The sequence below is a fragment of the Gambusia affinis genome, linkage group LG20, assembly GCF_019740435.1.
Source record: "Gambusia affinis linkage group LG20, SWU_Gaff_1.0, whole genome shotgun sequence".
In the NCBI taxonomy this organism is placed as follows: Eukaryota; Metazoa; Chordata; class Actinopteri; order Cyprinodontiformes; family Poeciliidae; genus Gambusia; species Gambusia affinis.
The window spans coordinates 24046194-24073925 of NC_057887.1; the positions used below are offsets into that span (position 1 = coordinate 24046194).

General features: G+C 43.9%; 3 protein-coding genes across 8 annotated transcripts in view; 1 reads left to right on the forward strand and 2 right to left on the reverse strand.

The window, feature by feature from the left end:
• The window catches only part of tom1l2 (target of myb1 like 2 membrane trafficking protein), a 17484-nt gene extending 13194 nt beyond the window's left edge, over positions 1 to 4290 (forward strand). Inside the window, exons 11-17 of one of the 6 annotated variants that reach the window (XR_006369374.1) lie at positions 316 to 442; positions 510 to 585; positions 1189 to 1248; positions 2833 to 2869; positions 2963 to 3149; positions 3798 to 3872; positions 3973 to 4290. Coding sequence is in view for 3 of the 6 variants with exons in the window: in XM_044103502.1 (XP_043959437.1) it covers positions 316 to 442; positions 510 to 585; positions 1189 to 1248; positions 2833 to 2869; positions 2963 to 3096 (434 nt within the window). In the remaining 3 variants the exon portion in view is untranslated. Of the gene's footprint in view, positions 1 to 315; positions 443 to 509; positions 586 to 1188; positions 1249 to 2785; positions 2870 to 2962 lie in introns of all 6 variants that reach the window. The other 5 variants (XR_006369372.1, XR_006369373.1, XM_044103502.1 and 2 more) reach the window with 5 other exon arrangements.
• Positions 4291 to 6824: 2534 nt separating this feature from the next.
• On the reverse strand, positions 6825 to 8742 carry foxl3 (forkhead box L3). Its single transcript, XM_044103505.1, has 3 exons — positions 8507 to 8742; positions 7600 to 7768; positions 6825 to 7353 (listed from the first exon to the last, which is right to left on the reverse strand). Exons 1-3 carry the CDS (start codon positions 8611 to 8613, stop codon positions 6958 to 6960), a joined length of 672 nt encoding a protein of 223 aa, XP_043959440.1. The 5' UTR covers positions 8614 to 8742; the 3' UTR covers positions 6825 to 6957.
• Positions 8743 to 11732: 2990 nt separating this feature from the next.
• The window catches only part of fam20cb (FAM20C golgi associated secretory pathway kinase b), a 32143-nt gene continuing 16143 nt past the window's right edge, over positions 11733 to 27732 (reverse strand). Inside the window, exons 4-11 of the mRNA XM_044103509.1 lie at positions 20466 to 20558; positions 15456 to 15571; positions 14701 to 14881; positions 14015 to 14124; positions 13852 to 13933; positions 13707 to 13766; positions 13441 to 13591; positions 11733 to 12901 (exon numbers count right to left, since the gene is read on the reverse strand). Of these exons, the coding sequence (XP_043959444.1) occupies positions 12794 to 12901; positions 13441 to 13591; positions 13707 to 13766; positions 13852 to 13933; positions 14015 to 14124; positions 14701 to 14881; positions 15456 to 15571; positions 20466 to 20558 (901 nt within the window). The 3' untranslated portion in view covers positions 11733 to 12793. The remainder of the gene's footprint in view (positions 12902 to 13440; positions 13592 to 13706; positions 13767 to 13851; positions 13934 to 14014; positions 14125 to 14700; positions 14882 to 15455; positions 15572 to 20465; positions 20559 to 27732) is intronic.

Genomic DNA, 27732 nt, shown 5'->3' on the forward strand with positions numbered 1-27732 from the left:
GTTTTTTGTATAATCATATCCAAACACTGAAAGAACCTCAAGAAGCTTGAAGCATGAGCCAGCTGCTGCTGTAGCTCCCAGGTTTGACCACTAGGAGGCAGCAGGGCTACAGATGTAATTCATGCCAGAAACGATTCAAAATTTGGTCAGTCTGAGATTTATTAATTGGTAATGAATCATAAATAAATAAAAATGAGTCAAGTCCTTCCTGATGACGGATTTTAGGGGTTTTAAAGATGATTTTTGTTTTAATGTTGTGTAGCTGATCCTGCCTGCATTATGCCTGACTCACTGTTTTATCTGCATCTCCTGCAGACGTGGGCGCCGACAGCGTCAGTAGCACTCTGAGCGCGCTCAGCAGCTGTAAGCCGGCGGCACCGCAGGATGACTTTGACGTGTTCGCTCAGACCCGGAGCAGCGCGCTGGCAGAACCACACAGAACGTAAGAACCTGGTCACATTACCTTTTACTGGAGCTCCAGGGTTTAACTGCATTGTTTTTGCTCTCAGGTTGTCAGCAGCGGACGCCGCAGCGGACGGCCCTCCGCCCACGCTGGACGTCCAGCAGCCAGCTGCTGCAGGCGCGGTGAGTTGTGATGTCACTTCCTGAACCTTTAAATGTCTGATTATCCTCCAGTTGGAAGGATAGGATCCTTTATTGGGGACAACAAAACATAAATGTTATCCCAACATTCATGACTAAATTCTTCTTCCACTGATCAAAGTCTGATTCCACCATGAAAAGATTCTTTTAGTTTGCTTCATTTTGATCATTTCATAGCCAGCCTTCACTTCCTACTGGGACCAGTAAGAACACCAGTTTGGACCCATTTCATCCTGGTCATTCAGAATTTGAACAGTTTTGATTTTGGCTGCAGCTAATGATTATTTTAGTTTCCAATTAATCTGTCTCTTATTCTGACACTGAAGGGGATAGAGAATGTCTCATATCCTCTGGATTATTGAAATAATTGTAAATTATTTGAGGAGCAGAGAGCAGCAGCTGGATTAGCAGGTCACTTCCAGATGATGTAATCTCCATCCAGATTATTTTCCGTCTTTTTCTGTTTGTTATTTTCCTCAAACATTCATGCTGACGTGTTTTAAAACCTTTCAGTTTGTTTTCTGTTTCTTTGGATGTTTATTTGTGTGTTTTTCATTTGATGGCCTCCTGCGGCGCCCCCTGCAGGGCCGGGAGCGTCAGTCCTCTGTCATGGATGACATAGAGGAGTGGCTGAGCACCGACGTGGTGAGACGGATCACAACTTTCAGTTCTCATCCTTTTCTTTGCTTTTCCTTCTGATGAGTTTCTCTGTGCAGCTGGAAAATAAAACCTCTCATTTCCTTGAAGTGGGATTAATAATTTCCTGGTTTCTTTACTTGCTAAGCTGAGTGTACTGCTAATCACAGTGATGTTGGTGAAGGAAATGATCCAAGAATAAACACTGATCAACATGATGGATTAGATATCAGCTCTGTCAGGTTTATTTCACATTAAAATTCATCAGACCTGAAATTCTTAACATTTTCTCCTGCAAACATTGATCTGAACTTTAAGTATTTAACTGGTTTTATGTGTCAATCGACTATCAGCTGGAAATAAACGGAGTTTCCTAAGGAAATCTGAAAAGTGTGGTGTGCATTTATGTTCAGCAGCTCTGAGTTGCAGCTTTTTAGAAGAGTTTTCTGTGGCGTTTCTCTTCCAGCTTCACACATCTAGAGAATATTTAGTCTGTCTTTGGAGGAAAAAAAACAGAAAAAAGTTGGATTCAGGTCTGGACTTTGACTAGGCCATGAATCTGCTCTGACCTAAAGTATCAGATAATATCTCTGGCTGGTCGTCCTGCTGGAAGCTGAACTTCCAGTCTCGGCTCCATCTACCTTCCCACAGCATGATCCTGCCACCACCGTGCATGAAGCCTGAGATTCTATAGTTAGTAATTGTGACTTCTGAAAACTGATGATAAAATGTCCCAGTGATTATTGTGATAAGCGATAATATTGTTGTTTTGAGATCAATTTGAACTAATATAATCATAAAATAAATAATAAATAAAGTGACCAAAACCAATAAATAAAATAAAACTAAACAAACCAGAATGAATAAAGTCAAGCAACAAAACTGTTTTTGTTTTTTATTTCCTTTATTCGGTAAACCCCGTTGGGATCTGGATCTCATTTTCAACAGGGACCTGGGCAGAAAGTCTGCAATACACAGCAACCTGCTTACAAAATAAAACTCATTAATTTATATGCACAAGAGTAAAACAATAAAAACCATTTAAAAGCAGTGACGCTGGTTAATAAAATCTTGTTGCCTGTTTTTAAGAAGAAATAAATCCAATGAAATCAGTTCTGACATGTTGAGTTCAGACTGGAGCTGATTACTGAAGCAGCTTCACACTGAATGCTTGTTTCGCCTTTTCAGTTCAAACACGTGGAACATGCAAAAGAAAAATGTTATTAGAGTGTAAAGAACAACAGATCTATGGAAGAGAGAGCGAAGGTTTGCTGGAGCCAAGCAGAGTAGAGATTTATAGATCAGGATCATATTGATTGTTTCTCCGTTCAGCTTTTACATCCAAATCACAGAGATGCACTAAACGTCTGCTACCAGTTAGAAACCTTAAAGCACGATGATACACAATGTTCAATCCCAACATATTAATCAGAGTGGAAATTACTGAGTTCATTTTAATCTATTAAAATGTGATTTAGAGATTTATCACAACCAGCTGTGGTACCAGTTACTTGGCTTAAATCCAAATGCACTCCACACTTTTCAGATGTTACCCTGCAGTCGTGACGTTTCTCTGGTTTTTCTGTCTGACAGAAAGGAGACGAAGGAGAGGAAGGCGTGACCAGTGAAGGTAAGACGTAGAGAGCTGGTTTCATTTCCTGTTTCTGAGTCAGTTAGCTTCAGTTAGCATCGTTTAGCTTCATCCCAGCTCTCCTCCTTCCAGAGTTCGATAAGTTCCTGGAGGAGCGGGCCAAAGCTGCCGAGACCGGCCCGCCGTCGCCCCCCAGTGGCGCGGCGCAGGGAACACCCAGCAGGAAGAAGACAGGGAGACAGGAAGACGCTCTGCTGGCCATGTAGACCAGCAGCTCCACGTCTCCGGACCAGAACAGCTGCAGTCCAGAGACATCCAGGTCACCCACTTCCTGCTTCCTGTTTCCCACTTCCTGTTTCCAGACATTTTCAGTAACTGTGAGGCAGGACGGCCCTCAGATCAGCGTTGGGTTTGTTTCAGCTGCTCCTAAACAGAACCGACCCGTTTGGTTCAGTAGGACTGACCGTCCTCTCTGATGTTTGTCCTAGTCAAATCATCTCCCAGTTGGTTTGTAAGTGTTTGGTGTATATTTGGCTCTGTGCTTCAGAGTCGCTGGTTTCATTAGTTTCTGTTCAGAACAAAAAGGGAAAAACCTCCATGATGCGACAGGAAGAAGAAAGGCGGGAACTTCCTGTTGGTCCAACTGAAGCTGCTGGCAGGGCCGGCCCAAAGCCCCCCTGGGGCCCGGGGCCCCTGTCTCCCACCTTGGGGCCCCCTGGCATTAAATCCTGACTGTTAAAAGAAGCTGCTGGCGCAGCATTTGCTCATGCCTTGGGCTGGCTCTGCCTTCACCGTTTGTTTTGTCCTGAACTCGTTTAGAGGACCAAACGTTTCAATTTGACTTCCTGTTTCTGATTCGGTTTCACACTACAGATGGAGTTTGCACATCATCAGTGTCGTCATTAATCTAGAGACTTGCTGTCATCCTCAGAGGCCTGACCTTTCTGAAAACCATATTTGTTTTCAGAAATGAGTCGCAGCGTTTACATCCAGACCAGCGCTTAGTCGCCGCGGCAACGAGCGTTTCCGTTGAGCTGCAGAAGTAATTTATTCTCTGATCAGTATTTAAGTATTTTATTAAGCTGAGGATCAACTGGCATCATGTCTGGACTTTAATGTTGTTGCTTCTGTTTCTGCTGAAGAGATTCCTGCCCCCTCCCCCACCTGCTGCTGCTGATCAGGATTTATGTCGTTGGTTGAAATCAAACGATGAAGATGAAGATGAAGGTTTTAGTCTGAAGTCACCAGAACAATAACCAACATGAAGATTGCACTTTTTAGAGATTTCCTTTGGTTTCCTGGGTTTTGTTGTCGCTAGTGATTCTGGTTGCAGAGCAAAGCGGCCATGTTGGATCTGAACTCGGAGCCGCCATATTGGATCTGGGCTGCTCCGTCTTTCTGTTCTTTGTGTTTCTTCGATTATGCATGAACTCTAAATAAAACAATCTGTGTGATCCACATCCATCTCCAGGTTTTTATTCCCAGTTTCCTGACCTCCACACTGACCTCGTCATCCTAAAGCTCAGCCAGAAATTAATTTAGTTCAGAAAGTCGAACTCAGATTCATTAGAGTTTATTATTGATCATTTGATTATTGGTTTTCAGCAGCTGTGAATCTTCAGATTCCCTCATAATGAGATTATTATTATCTCATTGTGAGAGCTGGAAGCCCCGCCCCCTCGTTTCCATTTAACTCTTATTCTTCCTTTTAATTAATTAACTAAGTTAAAATTTTCTGAGTGCTAATATTTCTATAAAAACTCTGAAATGGTTTTGATCCAGAATGTCTTTGAAAAGTCAAAGTTTCTGTTTCATCCTGAACTCTTTCAGGAACTAATGAACCCAAAACATGAAGTCGGGTTTCGGTTTCGGGTCGGGGTGTGAATACTTCCTGTTGGGATTTGACTGGAATATTAATGATGATGTCACGGTCTGAGCCCGCAGCATCACAGGTCCTCCTCTGTGCATGAAGTGGTTTTCATTTGTTTGAAAGTCCAAAACAGTTTTTTGCTTTTGGTTTTTAAATCTGCACTTAAAAACTCCATGAAACCATTTTACCAACAAAAACATTTAAATCAATTCATTATTTTCTTCATTTAAATTTCCAACATTTGCTGTTTCTTATTTTCCAAAACTAAAGAAGAAATCTCCAGATAAACTACTTATTTTTGCTCAACTTCTATATTTATTCATAAATATTATATATATTATAAATATTTATATGTTTATAAATATTATTCCCCATTTTTTTGTTCAGATTATAAATTTTTACTGAATATTCACTGCATTTTAGATTTGCTTAAATATATTTTCTGTGTAAGTTTTGTATGAGACTTTTTTTTTTTTTTATTTACCCTTTTTTACTTTTACATATTTGTTTTATTTGCATTACTAAATATTTTTAGCAGGTGATCTGTGTTATTTATTTTTACTTCATATATTAGTTAATTTTATAATTGAAAGTTTTGCAGAAGAGACCAAACCTGACATTTAAACATAAAACCATATTCCAGATCTGAACTGTGAGGAAGACCTCGGGCTTTCTTCATCAGCCGGAAGCAGCTTTTCTGCTGGAACCTGAAGTTTGAACTGATGCGTTAATGAACAAATATTTTTTTCATTTTATTCCTGTAATTCTCTCCACAGCAGGCCTAAAACAAACATCGCAGATTAAATGACCTCTTTGTGTTTATTATTTATTGTTATTAACGTTGCACATCAGTAGTTTCCCAATTTCCTGTACCTTTAGCAGAGCCGCTGTAGCCGTCAGCGGCTCATAATGAGCTCTCCCGCTGAAGCCGCTCATTTTCAGACGTGAGGAAACTCTGGAAGTAATTATGAGTTTCCGTCAGCGGCGGAAGCGGCGCCGCTTTCTCCAGCTGCCACTGTGTGCACTGACTTTTCAGCCCGAAAACGCTCCTGCAGCCTCCCAGCACTTTATGCTAAGTTAATTTATCCAAATATATCCACGGCAGCAACAACTGTGTTAATGGAAAGCCGCTGATCCATGAAGGCTCGGTGCCGGGCGGGTAGCTGGCGGGCAGAACCGTCAGCAGGCGGAAGGTGTGTTTAGAGGTACCTGCGGCCGGGGGAGGAGCCGCCGTCTGGGCCGTGGTATTTAAATCGGGTCAGCCGGCCTCACCCCGCGCTGTTCGCCGTTATTAGCTGCCAGTCACGGCGGAGCCGCCGCCTCTCCGGAGTCTGACTCGATCTAAAGGTTAAGCTGGAAAACGCCATGATTGATCTTCTCAGCTCCCGTTTCCACGGGCCCCTCCTGCTGACGTCACGCCCGCCGTTCAGGTGTCACTCAGGCGCCACAAAGGTCAACGGAACACGAGCTACAAGCGGGCCGAACCGGCAAAGCATCATGGGAGATGTTTTTGCAACTGGGATATATTTTCCTTCTATTTTTGTCATTTCTCTTTTCATTTCTAGAATATTAATGATGATTTGAGTCATCAGAGCAGAAACAGAACCACCCGAACCACCATGCTGGGAGAGAAACCCGCAGAACCGGGCCGAACCAGAACATTCAGAACTTTGATGGAAACAAAAGAGAAAATGATTCAAGTCCAGTCAGATCAGCGTTTCCTTTAAATCAGTTTTATATAAAACAGTTTGTTTCTTTAAACTCAAAGTTCGTGCAGAAACTGCAGCAGTTATTAAAATAATATTCTGTTGTTATTTTGGAATTTTGTCAAAACTCTGAAGTTTTCTTTCTGCCCTTTAGTTTAAATTTATCTCATTTCTAAACTTTTCTAGTGAAACGTTTTTGGATCAGCAGGTGAATTTATTTAATTACAGAAAATTAAAACTGAATTATCATTTTTCTGTCTCCGATTTAAACTCCGAGGCTTTTCCTTCCCTTCGTTCTGAGAAGTTCTGAGAAGTTCTGCCGGGTTCTGAGAAGTTCTGAGAAGTTCTGCTGGGTTCTGAGAAGTTCTGCCGGGTTCGACCCGTTCCACGTTCACGCCACAGTTTATCTAAAATGAATATCGAAGACAAACGAAATACTGAAGTTACGTCACAGACAGCACAGGGACTCTGAGTTCTGATGTTCTGGACCGGTCCTGGCGCTGGCTCAGTAGAACCTCCCTGTCCTAGTCCAAGTCTCGCCTCCTGTGGCCTCAGAGAGTCCAGAAGTGCAGGTTGAGGTGCGGAGGCTCCAGAACCGGCGCCGGCCCGGTCGGGCCCAGGCGAACCGGGCCGGCGCCGGTTCTGAACGCGGCCGGCGGCGGGTCCGGAGCGGACAGGATGTAGTCGATGCTGAACTTGATCTCCGACTCGGATTTCTGGTGGCGGTTCTGGAGTGGACCGGGCCGGTCGGGGCCCAGAGGGCGAATGGCGGAGTCCAGATGCGGCCGCCGAACCTCTGCCGGGTCCCGCAGGCCGATCTTTGGGTTCCGGCGGCGGCGGCGGCGCCGGAAGTTTCCGTTCTCGAAGAGGTCGAGCATCGACTCGCAGCCGGCGGCGAAGGTCCAGAAGTTCCCCTTCCCCTTCTCGTTGCCCTCCGTCCGCGGAACCTGCGGCCCAGAACACACCGGTCAGAACCCGCCCGTTTTACACACACCGGTTCTGATCCGCAGTTACTTTTCCTTCAACAGAAATCAGTCAGAATCAGAATCTGTCAGGTTCTGATGGACCCGAACCGATCAGAGAACCGGTTGACCTTCTGGCTGCTGGTCTGGATGAACCTGAGCAAGGCGGTACCAGAACCAACACCAGTGTTAGAACCAGAACCAGAAGCAGAGTCAGAACTGGGTCGGTACCTTGATGAAGCAGCTGTTGAGCGACAGGTTGTGCCGGATGGAGTTCTGCCAGGCTCGCTGGTTGGACCGGTAGTAGGGGAACCGCCTCATGATGAAGTCGTAGATGCCGGACAGAGTGACCCGCTGGTCCGGGTTCTGCTGGATCGCCATGGCGATCAGAGCGATGTAGCTGCCACACACAGAAAAGAACCAGTTCTGACCCGGTTCTGACCCGACTGAAACCGGTTCCTTCTGTCCCGCTTCGGAGCCTCAGACGGTTTCAAGTGTTTTTAAACTTTTTTATGTTCGTATTTTTTGCTGCTAAACAATAAAATAACATTTTAATCAAATCAGATTGTTGGATCATTGAAACATGAAACGTTTCTCCAGATTCATTTTTTATGTTTTAATAAAGAACAAAATCACTGAACAGAATTTACTGTTCAGTTTAACATTTAGCCTACTGCTAATTAAACTTCAAGAATAATAATATTTTTATCAACCAGGATGTGACTCATTCCTGCTTTTTGTATTTTAGTCAAATTTACTTGATGTTTTTTTTTAACTATTAAAACTTTATATTTATTGTTGTACAAAATAATTTAGTTTTTCCAAAATATACAAATAAATCATAACTGAAGCAGAAAAATATCCAGCGTCGTGAGGGTCATTTATGTATTTTAAGTTAAATCCAATTTTAGATAAATTAAATTTTTATTTCAATATTTTTCTCAGACTGAATTTATTACAATAACAGAAGATAATTTTCATTATTTTTATTGTAGTATAAATACATGCAGACTGCAAAGCAATAATAATAATAATAATAATAATAATAATAATAATAATAATAATAATAATAATAATAATAATAATAATAATAATAATAATAATAATAATAATAATAATAATAATAAACTCTTCCTGCCTGTAAGCGGGTCTGCATATCTTCTTCTCTTCCTCCGTCCCAGAGGACGGGTATCCGTCCCCGTCATAGTTGAAACAGTTGAACGGATAGTCGGAGTGATCGAACATGTCAGCAGCGGAACCAAACCGAACCGTCCCGACCCGAACAGAACAGAACCGAACTGACCGTCTGAAGCCCAGCAGCAGTTCTGTCCTGCTCCGCTGCCACCATCCTCTGATCAGCTGCTGATCCGAGGAGCTCCGCCGCTGCAGACGGGCCGCCCCGTAGCCCCCCTTCACCCCCCCCCCCCCTGCCCCCCTCCGTTTCCCGCCTCCTTCAGCCCAGATGTTCCTTCCTCTCTGGTTCCTCCAGATGTGGTGCAGAAGTTTCCTCTCATTTTCCATTTCACCTGAAACTAATTGATTTTATTTTATTGGGTTTGATTTGAGCGACTGAGAGCAGCAGAACCTGCAGCAGAACCTGCAGCAGAACCTGCAGCAGAACTGCAGCAGAACCTGCAGCAGAACCTGCAGCAGAACTGCAGCAGAACCTGCAGCAGAACCTGCAGCAGAACTGCAGCAGAACCTGCAGCAGAACTGCAGCAGAACCTGCAGCAGAACTGCAGCAGAACCTGCAGCAGGAACTGCAGCAGAACCTGCAGCAGAACCTGCAGCAGAACCTGCAGCAGAAACTGCAGCAGAACCTGCAGCAGAACCTGCAGCAGAACCTGAAGGCGGGGCTTGGTCCAGGTGTTTAGCAGCTGGATGGTTGCCATGGACACTAAAGGATTTCTCAATCATGAAAGAATCAAAGCAACGCTGCAGGGAAACCATGAAAACATGATTTGACATAAAAGTGGAAGTTTGACATGGATTCTGTCCAGTGAAGCGGTGCCGGTGGTTCTGCAGCCTCCATGTGAGGAAAAGCTGCAGCAGGAACCGACCCGGTTCTGATGAGGCCGCCCTCGTGTCGCCATGACAACTTGGGCTCCCGCTCCCTGAGATCAGCTTCAGCACTGGTGGGGTGTATGTATAAATATGACCCTGTCGGAGGAATCAGTTCAAACATCCGATCATCCTCCTCCAGAACCGCTGCAGGACAGACGGTCCGGTTCTGGGTCCCGCCTCCATCCGGTCCGGTTCTGGGTCCCGCCTCCATCCGGTCCGGTTCTGGGTCCCGCCTCCATCCGGTCCGGTTCTGGGTCCCGCCTCCATCCGGTCCGGTTCTGGGTCCCGCCTCCATCCGGTCCGGTTCTGGGTCCCGCCTCCATCCGGTCCGGTTCTGGGTCCCGCCTCCATCCGGTCCGGTTCTGGGTCCCGCCTCCATCCGGTCCGGTTCTGGGTGGTCCCCGGACTCAGAGGCCTTCATGTTCTGATCTGCTGCTTTTTATAGCTGGTTCTGAAACAACCGAGACCAACAAACACCATGTTTACCTTCCTCTGTTCACTAAGTGTCTGTGTGTCTCTGTGTGTGTGTGTGTGTCTGTGTGTGTGTGTGTGTGTGTGTGTGTGTGTCTCTCTCTGTGTGTGTGTGTTTGTGTGTCTGTGTGTCTCTGTGTGTGTGTGTGTGTAGGTATGTCGGCGTGTGTGTGTGTGTGTGTGTGCGTGTGTGTGTGTGTGTGTGTGTGTGTGTGTCTGGTAGACTTTTAGTCAACAACGGGAAGTTTTCTAGATTTTATCTATAATGCTCTATAATAGCTACTAATTGTTTCCGTGTCTATGAATTAGGGGATGTGTGTTTTCTAGGGCTCTTAACGGGCCAATCGTTGGGCCCCTGGGGGCCGTGGAGGCCGGAAAAACAGCCTCAGGTCTGTGGGCCTCTGCGTGTGGCCCCCACTCTGGAGGACAAAGTGATCCTCACTTTCTCCAGTTAGCATTAGCTGCTGTTATTTCAACTGTTAACTTTGAGTTTTCTCAGATGTTTTCTCTCCATTAAACTCTTCCTGGTCTGTGTTCTGATTGGCTGGTTCCTTCCTGGAGGCGGGGCATCAGCTGACATGATGCTGCCAACACCTGATCCTGCTGCCAACGTTTTATTTGTCATTACCGACCGGTCTCCATAGAAACGCTGGGATCTGGGATCAACTGGCTGAGCTCAAAGCATTAGGACGTTACTATGGCAACTCAACAATCAATGAGGATTTTTCTTGTCTTTACAGAGTAAACTTGTCAATAATTTAAAAATTAAATGAAAAAGAATATTGGAAATATTTTAAATTATTTATGCTGAAACTGTCCAATCCAGTTCCAGTTCCATAATTTTCTCATGATTAATAAAGGAAGATTAAATTTTAGGTCTGTTCTGTGGTAAAAGGAAATGATTTATGGGAGGCCCCGACGCTCTGGCCGGCTTGGACCGGCTCTGGTAAGTGTGAAGGAATCTGATGAAAGAAATGACAGAAACCAGTTAGCCCAGTTAGCCCAGTTAGCCCAGTTAGCTAGCGAATGTTCAGATGATGGTTTATTAGATTTCTGCCAGTTAGAATACTGACTGCTACTGGAAGCCCGACCAGCAGGGGGCAGCAGGGGAGCCGGAGGTCACCGTGTGAGGTCGGAGAGCCGCGATCTGATAAACTCCACACGGCCGCTCCCATGACGGGGCTTCCTCTGGAGGCCGGCGGCGGCCATTGCAGTCGCTTTATGTGTGTGTGTGTGTGTGTGTGTGTGTGGCCGCTCTGTGAGGAAAGGTTATCCAAACACAGCGGAGCGCTGAGAACTGTAAACATGCTGGCGGACTGGCGGCCATATTCCTGGCCGCTGAGCAGCCATCTTTGTTACGACGCGTTTCTGTGTGAAACTACAGGAGGTCGCAGGGGAATGAATGACCCCTGACCTTTCACACATGATGTCAGCTTGCTGCCAAAAACATCAATGGATTTTCCTGAACCGGTTTAGTTTAGTGAAGAAATGATGCTAAATGAGTTTCTGAATAACTAATTAATCTCTGGTTTAAATTCAGTTTATTTATGTGGCGCCAATTCACAACAAGTCATTTTACAAAAATAAATCCTTCAGTTCAATCACACATTCCAGCTGATCATTTACTCCCTGTACAGTTATAATTAGTTATAATAATAATTAATGTGCTGCACTGTTGAATTACATCAACATCCCCAGGAAAAACAGGCTGGACCCGTTACAGTTTACAAATAAATTAATATTATATATATATATATATATATATATATATATATATATATATATATATATATATATGTATGAATGTATGTGCAGCATTAATGTATTTGGTCCTGCAGCAGTCAATCTGGTACAATCAAAACCACAAACTGCAGAAGATTTTGCTGATTTCATTTTATTGCACTGATACCATGATGCAAAGAAAAAAGAAGGAAATAAAAAAGAATGAAAGAAAATCAAAAGAAACTTTTTCACTGTAGAACCACACACCCTGCTGAGGCCGACGCCGAGCGGCCGCAGAACCAGACACACAAAGAACCCGCAGCTAGCAAAACCACACATTCAAGTATTTCTATCATTGCACAGGCACTAGAGTTTCCTACTGAATATATGAACGGCAGCCAGAGGCGAGTAGAGACAACAGATCAGCTGCTGCTCAGGAAGGAGAACCATCTCCCCACATCAGACACCACGCACATTAAAACCAAAACAACCAGAGGAATTAGTGTCACATTTGGTTTAAATCTCACCGGCTGCACAGGAAGAGGCCTGAACAGCTGCTGGAAACAGACTCAGTGCTGGAGAGGAGAGAGAACCAGGAGAAACTAACAGCTTGGATTGCTGCACATGCTGCCGCTGCCCCCTGGTGGGCACACAGAGAAGTGCACTATTCTGGTGGAAATCCTTTCGCTTCCCCTTCCTCTGATTTGTTTTGGCAAACAATAAATATAAACTTTAATAAATATGCTGTCAAGTTAAAACCTAGAGAGAAGATGATCCAGGAGTAAACCAGTACTCCCACCAGAACCCTACGATAAGACGCTGACATGGCAGAATCAGCAGAAATCAGGTTAAAAAAAACACTTTACAAAATAACCTCATTTCGATCCAGCTCTTCTTCTGTGGTAAAAGTCTGCAGCTCCCACTAAGGAAGTGATTTTGGAAGTTTGATTCCCTCAGAATTCTCTGAATTGAACCAGACTCCATAACCAGAGCCCATGTTCTGGGTTTGACCCGGTTCTAACCTACGACCCGTGTCTGACCCGGTTGGTTCTAAGCTACATGTTGAGTTGAAGGAGTTCAGGTGAAACCCGGTGGTTCTGGCTCGGTTTGGGCTTCAGATCGCGGTCCAGTCGGTTCTCCTGGGAGTGGGTCGGACCCAGCCCCCTGGCTACCTCGTCCTGGGGCCGCTGCGGACTCCCGGGTCCCCCTGCAGGTCGTCCTCCACCACGTAGCCATAGCCCTCCTTGTCGATGCAGTCAGACAGCGCCTTCAGCACCTGGACACAGAGGAGCGGTATCAGCTGGTTCTGATGGCACCGCTGCTGAGCTCAGATCAGACACAGTCTGCGTAGTGACCACCAGGGGGAGCCACAGGGCTCCACAATGGGCCCCCTCCTGTTCATAACAGCTAATATGTATCTTTATGCTGATGACATCATCGTTATTTACAGATTAGCATTAGCTGCTGCTAACGCTGCAGAGGCAGCTAACTGCAGTGAAGTTGTGTTTTAGCTCCAGTTTAGCTCTGGACCAGAACCAGAACCAGAACCATTTTAATAAACAGTTACACAGATGGACTGATTTATCAGTCAGAGTCGGTCCAGCCTGCAGGATCCGCCTGTGGTGCCGCAGCTATCGTTGAGAGAAATCTGACCCGTTTGGTTCTGAACCGCCACAGGTTGGCTAGTAGCTGCTAGTGGTGCTAACAGAGGTAACACTGCTAATAGTGCTGATGGCGCTAATAGTGCTAACAGAGTACAAGTTCTCAGAGAGCTAGCGGTGCTAATGGAGCTAGCGATGCTAAGAGATCACTGACCAGGCGCAGGCGGCGGTCCAAGGCGTCCAGGTGAGGCTGGATGAGAATCGGGTCCAGCCGGTCCCGCGTCATGGACTCGGCCATCAGTACCGACAGCTTGTACTCCTCCTTCGCCAGCAGCTGCAGACGCAGGTGGGTGGACTTCCTGACCCTGCAGGTCAAAGGTCAAAGCACAAGTGAGGGCTGTGGACGATAGCCAGCATCTTGATTGGATCTTGTTTGTAGCGTCTGCAGTTTTAATGGAAGTGAATGTTAATGTTGCTGACCTGCAGCACTGCAGCAGAGGAACCAGGATGGACATCTCATCATGAGAGTGTTTCCCAAAGCTGGCCGGACAAACAGCAGCAGGAAGCAGATGATGAGGCTGTTTAGGATTAACAATCAGAGACTCGTTGAGCTGCGTGTTTTTACCCTCTGCCGTTGTCCAGGTGGATGATGAAAGTCTCGTTTCCGAACTTCTCAAACGTCTCGTAGTGGTGCCGGTCCATGTTTCCTGCACACAGACCAGATGGAGGATGAAGGCATGAATGCAGCGAGCGACGGTTGCCTAGGTAACACTGCAGAAGAGACCGACCCATCAGGAAGTCAAAGACCGTCATGTCCATGACGTCCAGCAGCCGCGAGCCGCTGTCGTACGGCGGCGTCTGCTTCACCTCCTCGCAGTAATCTGGGTCCACCTCCCACCTGCAGCCCAGACACCAGAACCAATAATCACATCCATCAGTTATTGACTGTCATCAACTGGAGCAGAAATGATAAAAACCTGGTTCTGTTCACATTCTGGAAATATATTCCATTAATCGCCGTTTGCTTCAGATTAACCAGATAATCTACAATAATCCCCAGATCATCCATTTCTGTATCGACTCTCATGTTGATGTTGGAAGGATTTTTATCTGCAGACGATCAAACCTGGAAAGTTATTGACAATAAAATTGTTTTCTTATTTAAAAAGAATTGAATTATTTGTTTATTTGCATTTAGTGCATTTCTAATATTGTATAAAAGACAAATCTGCAGAAGGTGCTGATTTTTCTATCTGATTAGTAGGTGGAATAATCAATAGACTGATTGATTACTAAAATAATGATTGGTTGCAGCAGTACATTTATGGTTATTAAATATGGTTCAATAATCTTTATGTTTTTATCTAAATAAACTTATTTTAACTGATATTTCTGTCTGTCGTCTTTGCAGATCAAACTGACTGGCTAGCCCTCCTCTGACCAGCGGTCTAGTCCAAACCTCTGCGTCTCTTACTCTGCCTTCTTGCGCTTGTGGTAGGAGCGCCTCCAGGGGTTCCTCCAGGTCTTGCGCTTGGCCAGAGCGAGGTCCGGCAGGAAGGCGGCCAGCGATCCCTCGATCTGGTCGGGTTTCCCACACAGAGCGTGCTCAGTGGAGCAGTAGTAGGAGCACTCGCCGTAGAAACACACGTTGTTGGCTGGGCAACAGACAGGAGGGTTAGCAGCTGCAGGCGCCACCTGGTGGCTGGAGGAGCACAGGCAGGGTGGAGACCGGACTGTTGTACTGGGAAAATGAACTGGTTGTACTGGGAAAATGAACTGGTTCTACTGGGGAAATGAACTGGTTCTACTGGGAAAATGAACTGGTTCTACTGGGAAAATGAACTGGTTCTACTGGGGAAATGAACTGGTTGTACTGGGGAAATGAACTGGTTGTACTGGGGAAATGAACTGGTTGTACTGGGGGAAATGAACTGGTTGTACTGGGGAAATGAACTGGTTGTACTGGGGAAATGAACTGGTTGTACTGGGGGAAATGAACTGGTTCTACTGGGGAAATGAACTGGTTGTACTGGGGAAATGAACTGGTTGTACTGGGGAAATGAACTGGTTGTACTGGGGAAATGAACTGGTTGTACTGGGGAAATGAACTGGTTGTACTGGGGAAATGAACTGGTTGTACTGGGGAAATGAACTGGTTGTACTGGGGGAAATGAACTGGTTGTACTGGGGAAATGAACTGGTTGTACTGGGGAAATGAACTGGTTGTACCTGGGGAAATGAAGAAGGTTCTCCACAGCTTCTTGTCTCTGGTTAGGTCTCGGATCTCTTTGGTCATGTTGAGCAGCCGGCCGGCGACTGGAGGGACTCGGCGGAAGTCCAGGATCCTGTTGGACACAGAGAGACATAAAGACAGGAGACACTGAGGGACGGACATGAGGACGGGTGGACGGAGACACAGGGATGATGGAGCAACGCTGATCAACACAGAACCCAGTGTGAACCTACTGGGCCGGTTCTGATGGGAAGCTCTGCTCTGATTGGATCAGACCAACATGGAATAGTTTATTTAGTTCATTTGGTTGATTAGTTCCCAGTTTCAGAAAGTGGAATCGGGAAGCAGCAGAACATTTCTCTGATGAAATCATTTTATTGTTTTAATATTTTAATTTTTATGTTAAACTCAAGTAGTTTTTTTAATCAGCTGTAAATCAGTCATCAAAATAAACAGAAATATGTTCTTGTTTTGCTGTGAATGTTCTGTAATCTCTGCCAGTTTTGGTCAAGATTCTCTAGAAAATTAGATTTTTAATCTCAGTGGGATTTTCCTGCTAAAATTAAAGTTAATAAACAATAAAAAGAAAAACTAAAATTTTAACTAATTTTTTTCACCTGCTTCCTGGCGCTTAGACCAGATGCAGATTAACACACGGCCACTAGGGGGCAATGCTGCACCATCACACGCCGCAACGATGAAGAGGATGTGACTCTTCCTCAGATGCATTTTTAACTTCAGCTTTTTGCTCATTTTATGGTAAAAACTCATGAGAGACTGAAGTCTGTCAGTGAAACACGATCGAATGGATCAGCATTAAGGAGGAGGCGACACCAGTAACACCAGTAACACCAGTGACTCCAGTAACACCAGTGACACCAGTGACACCAGTAACACCAGTGACACCAGTAACACCAGTAACACCAGTGACACCAGTAACACCAGTAACACCAGTGACTCCAGTAACACCAGTGACACCAGTAACACCAGTGACACCAGTAACACCAGTAACACCAGTGACACCAGTAACACCAGTAACACCAGTGACACCAGTGACACCAGTAACACCAGTGACTCCAGTAACACCAGTGACTCCAGTAACACCAGTGACACCAGTGACACCAGTGACACCAGTGACTCCAGTAACACCAGTGACACCAGTGACACCAGTAACACCAGTGACACCAGTAACACCAGTAACACCAGTAACACCAGTGACTCCAGTAACACCAGTGACTCCAGTAACACCAGTGACACCAGTGACACCAGTGACTCCAGTAACACCAGTGACACCAGTGACACCAGTAACACCAGTAACACCAGTGACACCAGTAACACCAGTAACACCAGTGACACCAGTGACACCAGTGACACCAGTAACACCAGTGACTCCAGTAACACCAGTGACACCAGTGACACCAGTGACACCAGTGACTCCAGTAACACCAGTGACTCCAGTAACACCAGTGACACCAGTGACACCAGTAACACCAGTAACACCAGTAACACCAGTGACACCAGTGACACCAGTAACACCAGTGACTCCAGTAACACCAGTGACTCCAGTAACACCAGTGACACCAGTGACACCAGTGACTCCAGTAACACCAGTAACACCAGTGACACCAGTAACACCAGTGACACCAGTGACACCAGTGACTCCAGTAACACCAGTGACACCAGTGACACCAGTGACACCAGTGACACCAGTGACACCAGTAACACCAGTGACACCAGTGACACCAGTAACACCAGTGACACCAGTGACACCAGTGACACCAGTGACACCAGTGACACCAGTAACACCAGTGACACCAGTGACACCAGTGACACCAGTGACACCAGTGACACCAGTGACACCAGTGACACCAGTAACACCAGTGACACCAGTGACACCAGTAACACCAGTGACACCAGTGACACCAGTGACACCAGTAACACCAGTGACACCAGTGACACCAGTGACACCAGTAACACCAGTGACTCCAGTGACTCCAGTGACACCAGTGACACCAGTGACACCAGTGACACCAGTGACACCAGTGACACCAGTGACACCAGTAACACCAGTGACACCAGTGACACCAGTAACACCAGTAACACCAGTGACACCAGTGACACCAGTGACACCAGTGACACCAGTAACACCAGTGACACCAGTGACACCAGTGACACCAGTAACACCAGTGACACCAGTGACTGCAGTAACACCAGTAACACCAGTGACACCAGTGACTGCAGTAACACCAGTAACACCAGTAACACCAGTAACACCAGTGACACCAGTGACTGCAGTAACACCAGTAACACCAGTAACACCAGTAACACCGGTAACACCAGTAACACCAGTGACACCAGTGACTGCAGTAACACCAGTAACACCAGTAACACCAGTGACTCCAGTAGTTCCTCTCTGCTAAACTCTAATTCAGACAAAAAAAGCGGGAAAAATAAAGAGCTGCTGGATTATATTTACATCAGAGCCTCTGAAACCACAAATACTGAGGAGTGTGTGTGGTTGTGTGTGTAGGTGTGTGTGTCGGTGTGTGTGTGGTTGTGTGTGTGTAGGTGTGTGTGTGGTTGTGTGTGTGTGTGTGTAGGTGTGTGTGTGTGGTTGTGTGTGTGTAGGTGTGTGTGTGTGTGGTTGTGTGTGTAGGTGTGTGTGGTTGTGTGTGTAGGTGTGTGTGGTTGTGTGTGTGTAGGTGTGTGTGTGTGTGTGTGTGTTGATGTGTGTGTGTGTGTCTGTGTGTGTTGGTGTGTGTGTGTCGTGTAGGTGTGTGTGTGTGGTTGTGTGTGTGTAGGTGTGTGTGGTTGTGTGTGTGTAGGTGTGTGTGTGGTTGTGTGTGTGTGTGTGTGTGTGTGTGTGTGTGTGTGTGTGTGTGTGTGTGTGTGTGTGTGTGGTTGTGTGTGTGTAGGTGTGTGTGTGGTTGTGTGTGTGTAGGTGTGTGTGTGTGTGTCTGTGTGTTTTGGTGTGTGTGTGTCGGTGTGTGTGTAGGTGTGTGTCGGTGTGGTTGTGTGTGTAGGTGTGTGTGGTTGTGTGTGTGTATGTGTGTGTGTGTGTGTGTGTGTGTGTGTGTGTTTGTGGTTGTGTGTGTAGGTGTGTGTGGGTGTGTGTGTGTAGGTGTGTGTGTGTGTGGTGGTGTGTGTGTGGTTGTGTGTGTGTGGTTGTGTGTGTGTGTAGGTGTGTGTGTGTGTGGTTGTGTGTGTGTAGGTGTGTGTGTGTGGTTGTGTGTGTGTGTGTGTGTGTGTGTGTGTGTGTGTGGTTGTGTGTGTGTGTGTGTGTGTGTGTGTGTGTGTGTGGTTGTGTGTGTGTGTGTGTGTGTGTGTGTGTGTGTGTGTGTGTGTGTGTGTGGTTGTGTAGGTGTGTGTGTGTGTGGTTGTGTGTGTGTGGTTGTGTGTGTGTAGAGACCAGATGTGCTGCAGATCTAAGGAGCTCTCCTTCCTTCCTGGTTGCTCTCTTCTCACTCTGATTTCTGTCGTTAGAAAAACCAGCAGCTCCCTAAAATCCCTCACAGACATGAATAGACGCCTCATTGAGCTCCTGCGTTCCGTCGCCGCCATCTTGTGTGTGGCAGCAGAGCGATCAGAGATCTCGGTCCTGTGCTGTGTTGACTTGTTTCACCTGTTTTACAAAACAAACTGGATTCCTTGGCCTTACCTTGATGATGAAACAGCAGAATTACTTCACTTTGCAGCCAGAAACTCGCTTCTAAACAACCGAGAAATATTTCCTATGTAGCTAAACTGGCCCAAAGTAACCACTGATTATTAGCATAGCTAATATTTTCATACATTTTTCTAATGAGAGAGAGCTGATGAGAAACTGCTGTTGGAGGGGAAGTTTATTAAAAATCAGAGGATTTAGAGGAAAGGTCTGTCTGGTTTTTTGTTTCACAGCTCAGCTTCACGATGTCTGAGTACCAGAACGTCTCAGAACTCACTGGACTTCTCCCAGTTTGACCAGCAGACTGAACCAGTGGCCAGTGTTCCCAGTATAATATAAATATATACATCTGTGTTTTATTGGACACTTTTATTCTTTCACTTTTTGTGCATTTTTAAGAGAAATATCTCAATCTGAAGTTTTAGTGTATTAAGACAGTTTATGTAATGAAATCAAAATAATTCACTGTTAGATTTTTTTTCACTCCATCTTTGCTGTCATAGCAGAGCTGACATATACTGTAATAAAAAATATGTAGCTAATGTTTGACTAATTTATCAAAGTTTATTGTCTTCACAATAAAATATACATATTAAAAAGGAAATTATTTTTTTTTCTTCATATCTTGAAACATTAAATTATGTAAATATGTTCTTTAATGAAATACTGTAAAAGTGTGTTCATCCATGTCAATATAAAAATGATCAGCATCATTTCTGTCAAATAAAAACTTTCTGCTCTTTATCCAGAAATCACCCAAAACAATTAAATGATCCCATCAAAAGTCAGAAACTCTGTCTTTAGTCATTTCTTTGATGATCAAATTTATCAGTGTGTGAGAGAGAAAATGTGTCAATAACAGGAAATAACTTCAAATACTTTGTGGAACGGCGCTTTCTGAAGTTCGGTCCATTTACTTGTATTAGCTTACTGTCACTTTCAATATGGCCGACGCTGAGACGGATCGCAGCAACGGGTCGACCCGCTCTACATATTCATGTCTACGACTCCAGACCAGGGGGGCCCAAAGTGGCCCCTGAGGGCCGGCATCCTGCATGTTTTAGTCTCCCTGGTTTAAAGCACCTGGATCCAATGATGGATCATCAGAGGTCAAAGAGGAACATCGACCTGCTGGAAGGTTGTGACCCGGTACCAGCTGGTACCAGAGAGAGAATAAAACATGCAGGACGCTTTGGGCCCCCCTGTCCAGACTCTGGCGTCTTTCAGACTCTGTTTGGTATGGCGCCTCCTGTAGGTCAGGTAGGGAAACACGACAGGCTGGCAGTAGAGGACGAAGACATTGATGAGGCAAGGCATGCCACACTTTTCAGATTTGACCTACTTGTCCAGGTGAAAGGCTGCGATCTCTGCGTTGTGTCTCTCGAAGTCAGAGAAGTAGAAGAAGTCAGGCGGGGTTTCCTGCTCCCGGGTCTGTCTGCAGGGGCAGAGAGAGACAAGATGGCGGACATGAGAAACCAGAACCGGCTCTGGCTGTACGGGGTCCAACAGAACCATGTCTGTCAGATCTCAGAACCAGACGAGCAGACGATGTGCCAACAGCTGGAGGAAGAGGAAGAGGAAGAGGCCAGCCCACATTCAGCCTCTTCCTGGTTTTTACAGGAAGCAGCTGATCTGGACAGGCGCCTCTTCCTCTTCTTCCTCCTCCTCCTCTTCCTCAGCAGTCATGAACTGAACCAACAGACCCCTGCTGCTCTGCTGACCTTTGACCTTCTGCAGCAGAGCTCCATTTGGTTCTGAGTCGGGTTCTTCCTTCTCTACTTCCTGTTAAAGGTCGGGTACTTCCTGTCGCTACACTTCTTGTCAAGAGGAGCCGGTTCGGACCCGTCTGGACCAAACCGGGCCGAGCAAAAGAACCAGCTTACTGTTCCTGATGAAACCTTTACTGATGAAACCTACCTTGACCTCTGACCTGCACAGAGGAAGTGACCTCTGACCCCAGCTGAAGGCTGAGTCAGCTGCACTCAGGCTTTATTTTCTCCATCTATAATCAAACTGAAGGGATAAACGACGAAACAACGACGCAGAAATGATTATTACAAACAAACATGGTGGAAAAATCTGGAAATGTTTTAATTTGATCTGTAAATGTGGAACAACGACCAGAACCGGAACCGGGTTCTGGTCCAGAAGAGTATTATCATTAAGTGTTTCACCGTTCATTTTGTTACTGATGATGAGAGAAAAGTTTCTGAAAGGTGTGGAGGAACAGCGAAGCATGCACTGTAAAACATGTCGATGTTTTTACTTTCTGTGGAAACGTCTTTCAGTCTGAATGAATCTGATTTTTCTCTCCACTTTAAGTTATGAGGTAAAAGAAAAAAAGGAGTAAAATATTTTAATGTTCGGTTATTGTCTTCCTGAAGGGAACAAAAAAATGTACACTGCAAAATTTGATCGCTTGTGTTTTTTTATTATTATTAGTCAGTGTTTTTTTTTACCTTTTCTTCTGTTTTCTCTCTGAATGGCAAGAGGGAAAATAATACATTTTATTTTTGATGAAGAGATTTTCTTTCTGAAATTACAAAAATGAAGCCAAATGAAGACAAAATTTTACCAAACTTTCTAGAAAACAGTTTTTAATGACAGAAAGTTTTAGGGCTGGAATGTGAGCCGCTCAGTTCTTCTGGTTTATCGTTTTATTGTTCTGCTGAGGCTGATTGGTGAAGAGATTAATTATTATTTATCTGCTCAACATTCCTCATTTCATCTTTCTGTTGGAGTTACAAAATTACTATTTCATTCAACTAACATATTATCCTCATATAATTTTCCCCTCGTAACTTATTATTTTTGTATCCTGGTCATAATAATAATCTGTTGTATATATGAAGAAATAAAACTTCAAAAAGATTTTTATTTTCCTCTCTTTTGGCTGTTTGCTTTAGAAATGAAAGAAATGAAAAAATATATTTTTATAGTCAGAAATACGTAATTTATCAAATGTATTATTCTCCCCTTCAGGAAGAAAGAAACGTTCCTCCAGGAGAAAATCAGTCGTTTGAGTTTCTCACTGAGCTGCTAGAAACTTCCTCCTCCTCTTCCTCAGTCAGCCGCCCTTCCTCATCAGGTGAACTGAGCATGCTCAGAGCGGGCCGCCCGCTGTAAACACATAGTTTTCTGTGGGTGGCCAGACAGTTTCTTGGCTCCGCTCCCTGCTCCGAGGGGCCCTGGGCCGCCGCCGGGGCATCTGCAGACAAGCAGCACACTCAGAGCGGCCATCTTGGAAATCTACCTGAGGAAACATTTCCTGTTTCTCTGTCGCTCCCTGTAGTTTTAGGAATAAAGTGTTTGTTAATCCTTTCATTTCTACATTTATTAAACAGAAATAAATTTCAGGTGTTTTTTGTTCATTATTATTATTTATAATTAAAACATCTGATAAAAACATTATTGGAGCGAAAGGAGGAGGCAGGAACTCAAACAGGTCAACTGTAGAAAGTGTCGGTTCTCTCCTGATCATTAAAGTTAGCACACGGGTGTCCAAACTTTTTTGTCCTGATGGCCATAATTATCAGGTTAAAAGCCCTTTATTTTTTATGATATTTATGATTTTATTTGCTCAAAATGACAAACTAAAACATGAAAGATTTTATTAAAACAAACAAAATAGTTGGACATTTTTAGATGCAAACTTAAAGAAGACATTTTTTTAATCATCAAGTCAGAGCTGCTGTGGTCGTATAACAACAATAAACTACAAGCAATACAGAAATCGATCTAAAAAAAATGTTTAAAAGATGTTCACCTGTGTTTACAGGCCACACAAAATCATCCAGAGTCCCACAAACGGCCCCTGAGCCGCACTTTGGAGCCCTGTACTCAGACAGCCGTCCTTTCTAAAGATGCAACTAATTCAGAGCCAGGAGGAAGTTACTGAATGAACCCGGAGCAAACTGAACCGGTCCAGAGTTTTTAAAGAGAAACGCTCTGCTGCTGGAGCAAGACGCTGCAGCAGCAGCAGCAGCAGCAGCAACAACAACAGCAACAACAGCAGCAACAGCAACAACAACAGCAACAGCAGCAACAGCAGCAACAACAGCAACAACAACAGCAACAGCAGCAACAACAGCAGCAGCAACACAGGGAAAAAGCAGCTGCAGTCAGGAGTTGCAGGTGAATTTAAAGGACAGAACAATATTTATGAATAATCATAATAAATCTCCAAAGTGTGGAGTGGCAGCTGCGTTTCCTCCTGTAAACCTTCTAATGGTCCCAGTTTACTGCTGGTGGGTCTCAGGTTCAGTTGTTCATCCTGTTAGCAGCAGGTTTGTAATTAACTCAAACAATCCAGAGTTTCTCTGCAGCGCTCAGCTTAAGGATTAAATATGCAACGTTTATTTAGATGTTCAGTAACGTTGAACATAACTTTAAACATTTAAATAATGAGTTTATGATGAAACAATGATCAGAATGTTTCTCTCCTGTAGAAGTGACATGGTGCTGCGTTCATGGTCCCGTCTGTAAACGGAGCGCTCTGGGTCAGTCAGCTGAGCTGCAGCATCAATTACTTATGGAAATTAGGACAAATCCAGCGTCTCTGTTAGAACAAGCTGCTCTGATCTGCATGTAAAACTTGAAGCATTTTGTTCCTTCAACATGCAGAAAAACATTTAAACTGAAATCATTTCCTTTACAAAGGAAGAGCAGCCGTTTGGTTCATGAATCTGAACGCAGCCTGGAGATGTGATGAGGTTTTTATGAAGCCGCTCAGGGAATCGGACGTGTCGAGATGTAAATATGCTTATGGTAATAATTCAAGGTGCCTGGAAGTCTGAATGGATTTCATTGTCTGGAGAAAATCTACAGCACGACTCTGACATGTAAAACATGTCCAGCTGGTCATGTAAGCTGCTTCAAGTCTTCACACTTTTCAGAAAACGTGACTGTTTGACCAACACAGTGGGCTGGACTGTGACCAACCAAACCCAGAACAGTTCACAGGGTTCCATGTTTGGTCCCATTACAGCCACAAACATCAGAATATTTTACTGGGATTTTATGAGACCAAAGTGTGAAGAAAATGATTCACTGTTTTCAACGTTTGAGTTGGTCAATCACACAAAATCCTACAAACAATATTCAAGTTCATAGATGAAATGAGACAAAATGTGATGAAGTTGAAGAGGTTAGAATAGTTTTCCATTCTATTCCCACTAAATATTTAGTTTGCAATAAAAACTAATCAGTGAAGCAGCGATGCCTCAGCTTGACCCTTCACAGTCTAAACTCTCAGCTGCTGTTCTGATTGTTAGATTTGATCAATAAACACAAAAATATGATCTGGTTCTGGGTCGGAAGCAGCCAACCTGGCAACCCGTGTTTCGACCCGGCTGGACCACATCCTGGCTCCCAGCAGCCATCAGCGTAACGGAGAGTCTGAAGACGTGTGTGTTGGTCTCACTGTTGACGGCTGTTTATTCCTCCATGTGGCTGCATTAGTGACAGGAGGGGAATCTAAGCTGCTATTAACGCCGCCGCCCGGCGGGATGGGGGCAACGCCGGCTGTCAGCTAATGGATTTTCTCATTTCCTGGACTTGAAAGAGAGAAAACCTTCTCAGGTGTTAATGGTGGTGATTAGTTAACGCTTCATTTCAGACTGGAAACATTCCTGCTGCAGCCACAGGAAGTTAAAAACATTTTAAAATTAATGTCATTTCAACACGACTGCTTAGCTTAGCATTGATAAGAAGGAGCTCATTTAGAGTCACTGAGAGTTCAGCGAGACCCCGCCTCGTCTGCTCTACCACGGTTCACTATTACCAACAAAATATACCTTCTTCACAGAACTTTTCTGAAATATTCTAAAGAAATGCTCGTTAAGCTGAGATAGCTACAGTCAAAATGCTACGCTGTGAACTGAGACTAGATGTTAGCTTCTGTTTCTACTCTGCATATTAAGGTATGTTTGGTGTTTGAACTCTCAAAATATGCAGCTATTAGCGTTTTAAAAAAGGTCTTTTATTTATGGATTTCTCTGACAAAGAAAAGGACCATGCTAGTGTTACTGTTAGCATGCTAATGCTAAAGTATGCAACGTTTTATTTTGAATTGTAGAATTGCTCAAAACTACAAAAGCAGTTTTAATGGATGTCATCTATCAAACTATTGTTGTTTAAACAGTAAAAACTTAAAAAATGAGCAAATCATGTCCAGACGCTGCGGCTCTGGTGTCAGATATTATCAGATATTTCATGTTCATTTAGATTCATTAAATGAATTGTCATCAGTATGTATTACTAATATTTTATAGATGTGTATTAACAATGGTCAGAATTATGAGGACAGATGATTTCTGTTTGATTATGAACATGCAGGATTTAGCATATTCTGAAAGGACACAGCTCTAATCTCAAACACTGCATGTAACAAGTTCTGCTGTGGATCCAGGTACGAATTTATTTACAGGTTTTACAGCAAATATTCTTTCTTGGACGGGCTGGACTGAAATACAATTTAATTGGGTTTCTGTACAATAACAATGAAGGCATTCTGATGATTCACCATCCGGCCTGCATGTTTTACATGTTGTTAGCATGTCGCTAGTATGTCGTAGAAATGTTTCTACGTCCTTTTAGGATGCATTCAGACCAACCAGGATTTTACTCCGTTTGTCTAGAACGTTTGATTTTTTTGGGGAAGTCTGAATGCAAATTTGAATTCCAAAACGGACTTAAAAACCGACCTCTGCTCAGCCTAAGAACCTCGGTCTGGGTCCGGTTGAAGTGAACTCTAAAACGGTAGAAAACCTGTCTGAATGCAACCTGACTGGAGGCCGTTTCAAAAGCAGGAAGTTAGCAATGGTGCAGGGCATTCTAGGTAATTTATTGCTCTCTGCTCTACGGGTTATGAAGATGCGTCGGTTGCCATGGCAACGGTTCTGCGTGCCGACACGGAAAGCGAGGAAAAGCAGAATATAGATGGTTTAAAGTTGTTTTACTGTTTATCAACTTATTGTCCCGTTGCCATGGCGCTCTGCAGCTGCTGTCACTTTTAAACCTTTATGTCCCATATATAAAGTATATGAGTCATGGATTGTTACATTTTGACAAACTAATAAAATTAACAGCAGCAATTATGTAATTACTCAGCAATATAAAAGAGCAATTTGCTTAGTCTTCTTGCATCTTGACAGAAACCAAACCGCTTATAGATTTATGTCGAGAGAAAACTTACAAACATCAGCAACGTCCTTTAATTGAAGTCACGTTTATAGAAATAAAGGCGCTGCGATCATTTTGTGACAGATTCCTGGAACAGCCTGGTTTAGCGGACAGACTCACCGCCTAGTACCGCTGTTATAGATTAACTGGTGGCTAAATTAACTGGTTGAAACGAATGAACACCGCAGATATAGGTGGCTCATCAATGCCTGTTGGAAAATGTTGACAATGTGACAAAACTGTTTACAAAACTTCACTATAAATTCTATTTGAAGCAAATATGTTTAATGTTGCAGATGAAAATTATGTTTCAAAACAAGTTTCTACAGAGCAGCGTTCAGTTCACTTTGACAACACCCCATTGGGTCAGAACCAGAACAATGAGTGACACAACAATCCCATTCACATTCAGGTTCACCAGAATAAATTAATTTCATCTCATGAACAGCCTCAATAAGTGGAAGATTTCTGCTTTTTGTAACCAGCTCTGATCAGAAAAACATTGAAATTGACTCTCTAGTTCCCGTAATGTGATTTATTAACACTTCTAGCCCAGTGTGTGTTTCTGGATCAGATCCTGAAATGCAGCCGAACTGTTTCTGAACTTTCATCTTTTTTTAGCTACAAACAGTGAGGTTGGTGTTATCATATTTAATAAAATTTAAATCACATACCTGATGGTGTTGCTTGTGGTGTTTAAAATAGAGAGGAATATCAAGTAATGTCGATAAGTTATACTGCAATAAAATCTCACGTAAATGATATAAAGTTAACAGACAATGTTGTAGTTGGTGGTGATATCCAAACTGACGCGCCAAAATGCTAATAATAAACGTTCCTACATTACTGTCAGATACCAACAGATTATAATCCATATCTACAGTATTATTCTGTGTTCTCTACTGGGAACCAGTTTGCAGGCTGGTGACGAGGGGAAATAAACTTAAAAACAAAACGAGCCGCAGTAAGATTAACTAGTGACGGTCAAACGGGTCCTCAACGCAGATGTTTGTAAAAAATTAGGTGGCCGTGTCGTTTCCTGATCAAAACGCGACAAATGTGAAGAAAAGGATTAGAAAATGTCTCTTTCTCTATGGTCTCTTCAAAACAATAATAATTCTTTGTATATGAAGAAATATTGAAGAATATATTGAAATATCACCAAAACATACCTCACTTCAAGAGGAGACTGCTAAACTGTTAGCATTTCTACCATCATCCATCATTATTAGAGTAATGATGATTATTTTACATTTTCTTGGTCTTATATTGACTGACATGTTCTGCAAACTTATCAATAAATGTAAACAGTTCTGATATCATGCAAACTAATTTCTTGCTCATTTAATGAAAGCCACATTATTTCGTTTGCACCTTAACTGGGCTGCAGACTCAACTCGTTTCTCATGTAAAAGTATGAAAGATAA

Coding starts and splice junctions, on each gene's coding strand:
- foxl3 (XM_044103505.1), bottom strand. CDS start 8,613: ATGTTCGATCACTCCGACTATCCGTTCAACTGTTTCAACTATGACGGG. Junction 7,769..8,506: donor ATATGCAGACCCGCTTACAG/GCAGGAAGAGTT, acceptor TGTGTGTGGCAG/CTACATCGCTCTGATCGCCA. Junction 7,354..7,599: donor TCAACAGCTGCTTCATCAAG/GTACCGACCCAG, acceptor TCTGGGCCGCAG/GTTCCGCGGACGGAGGGCAA.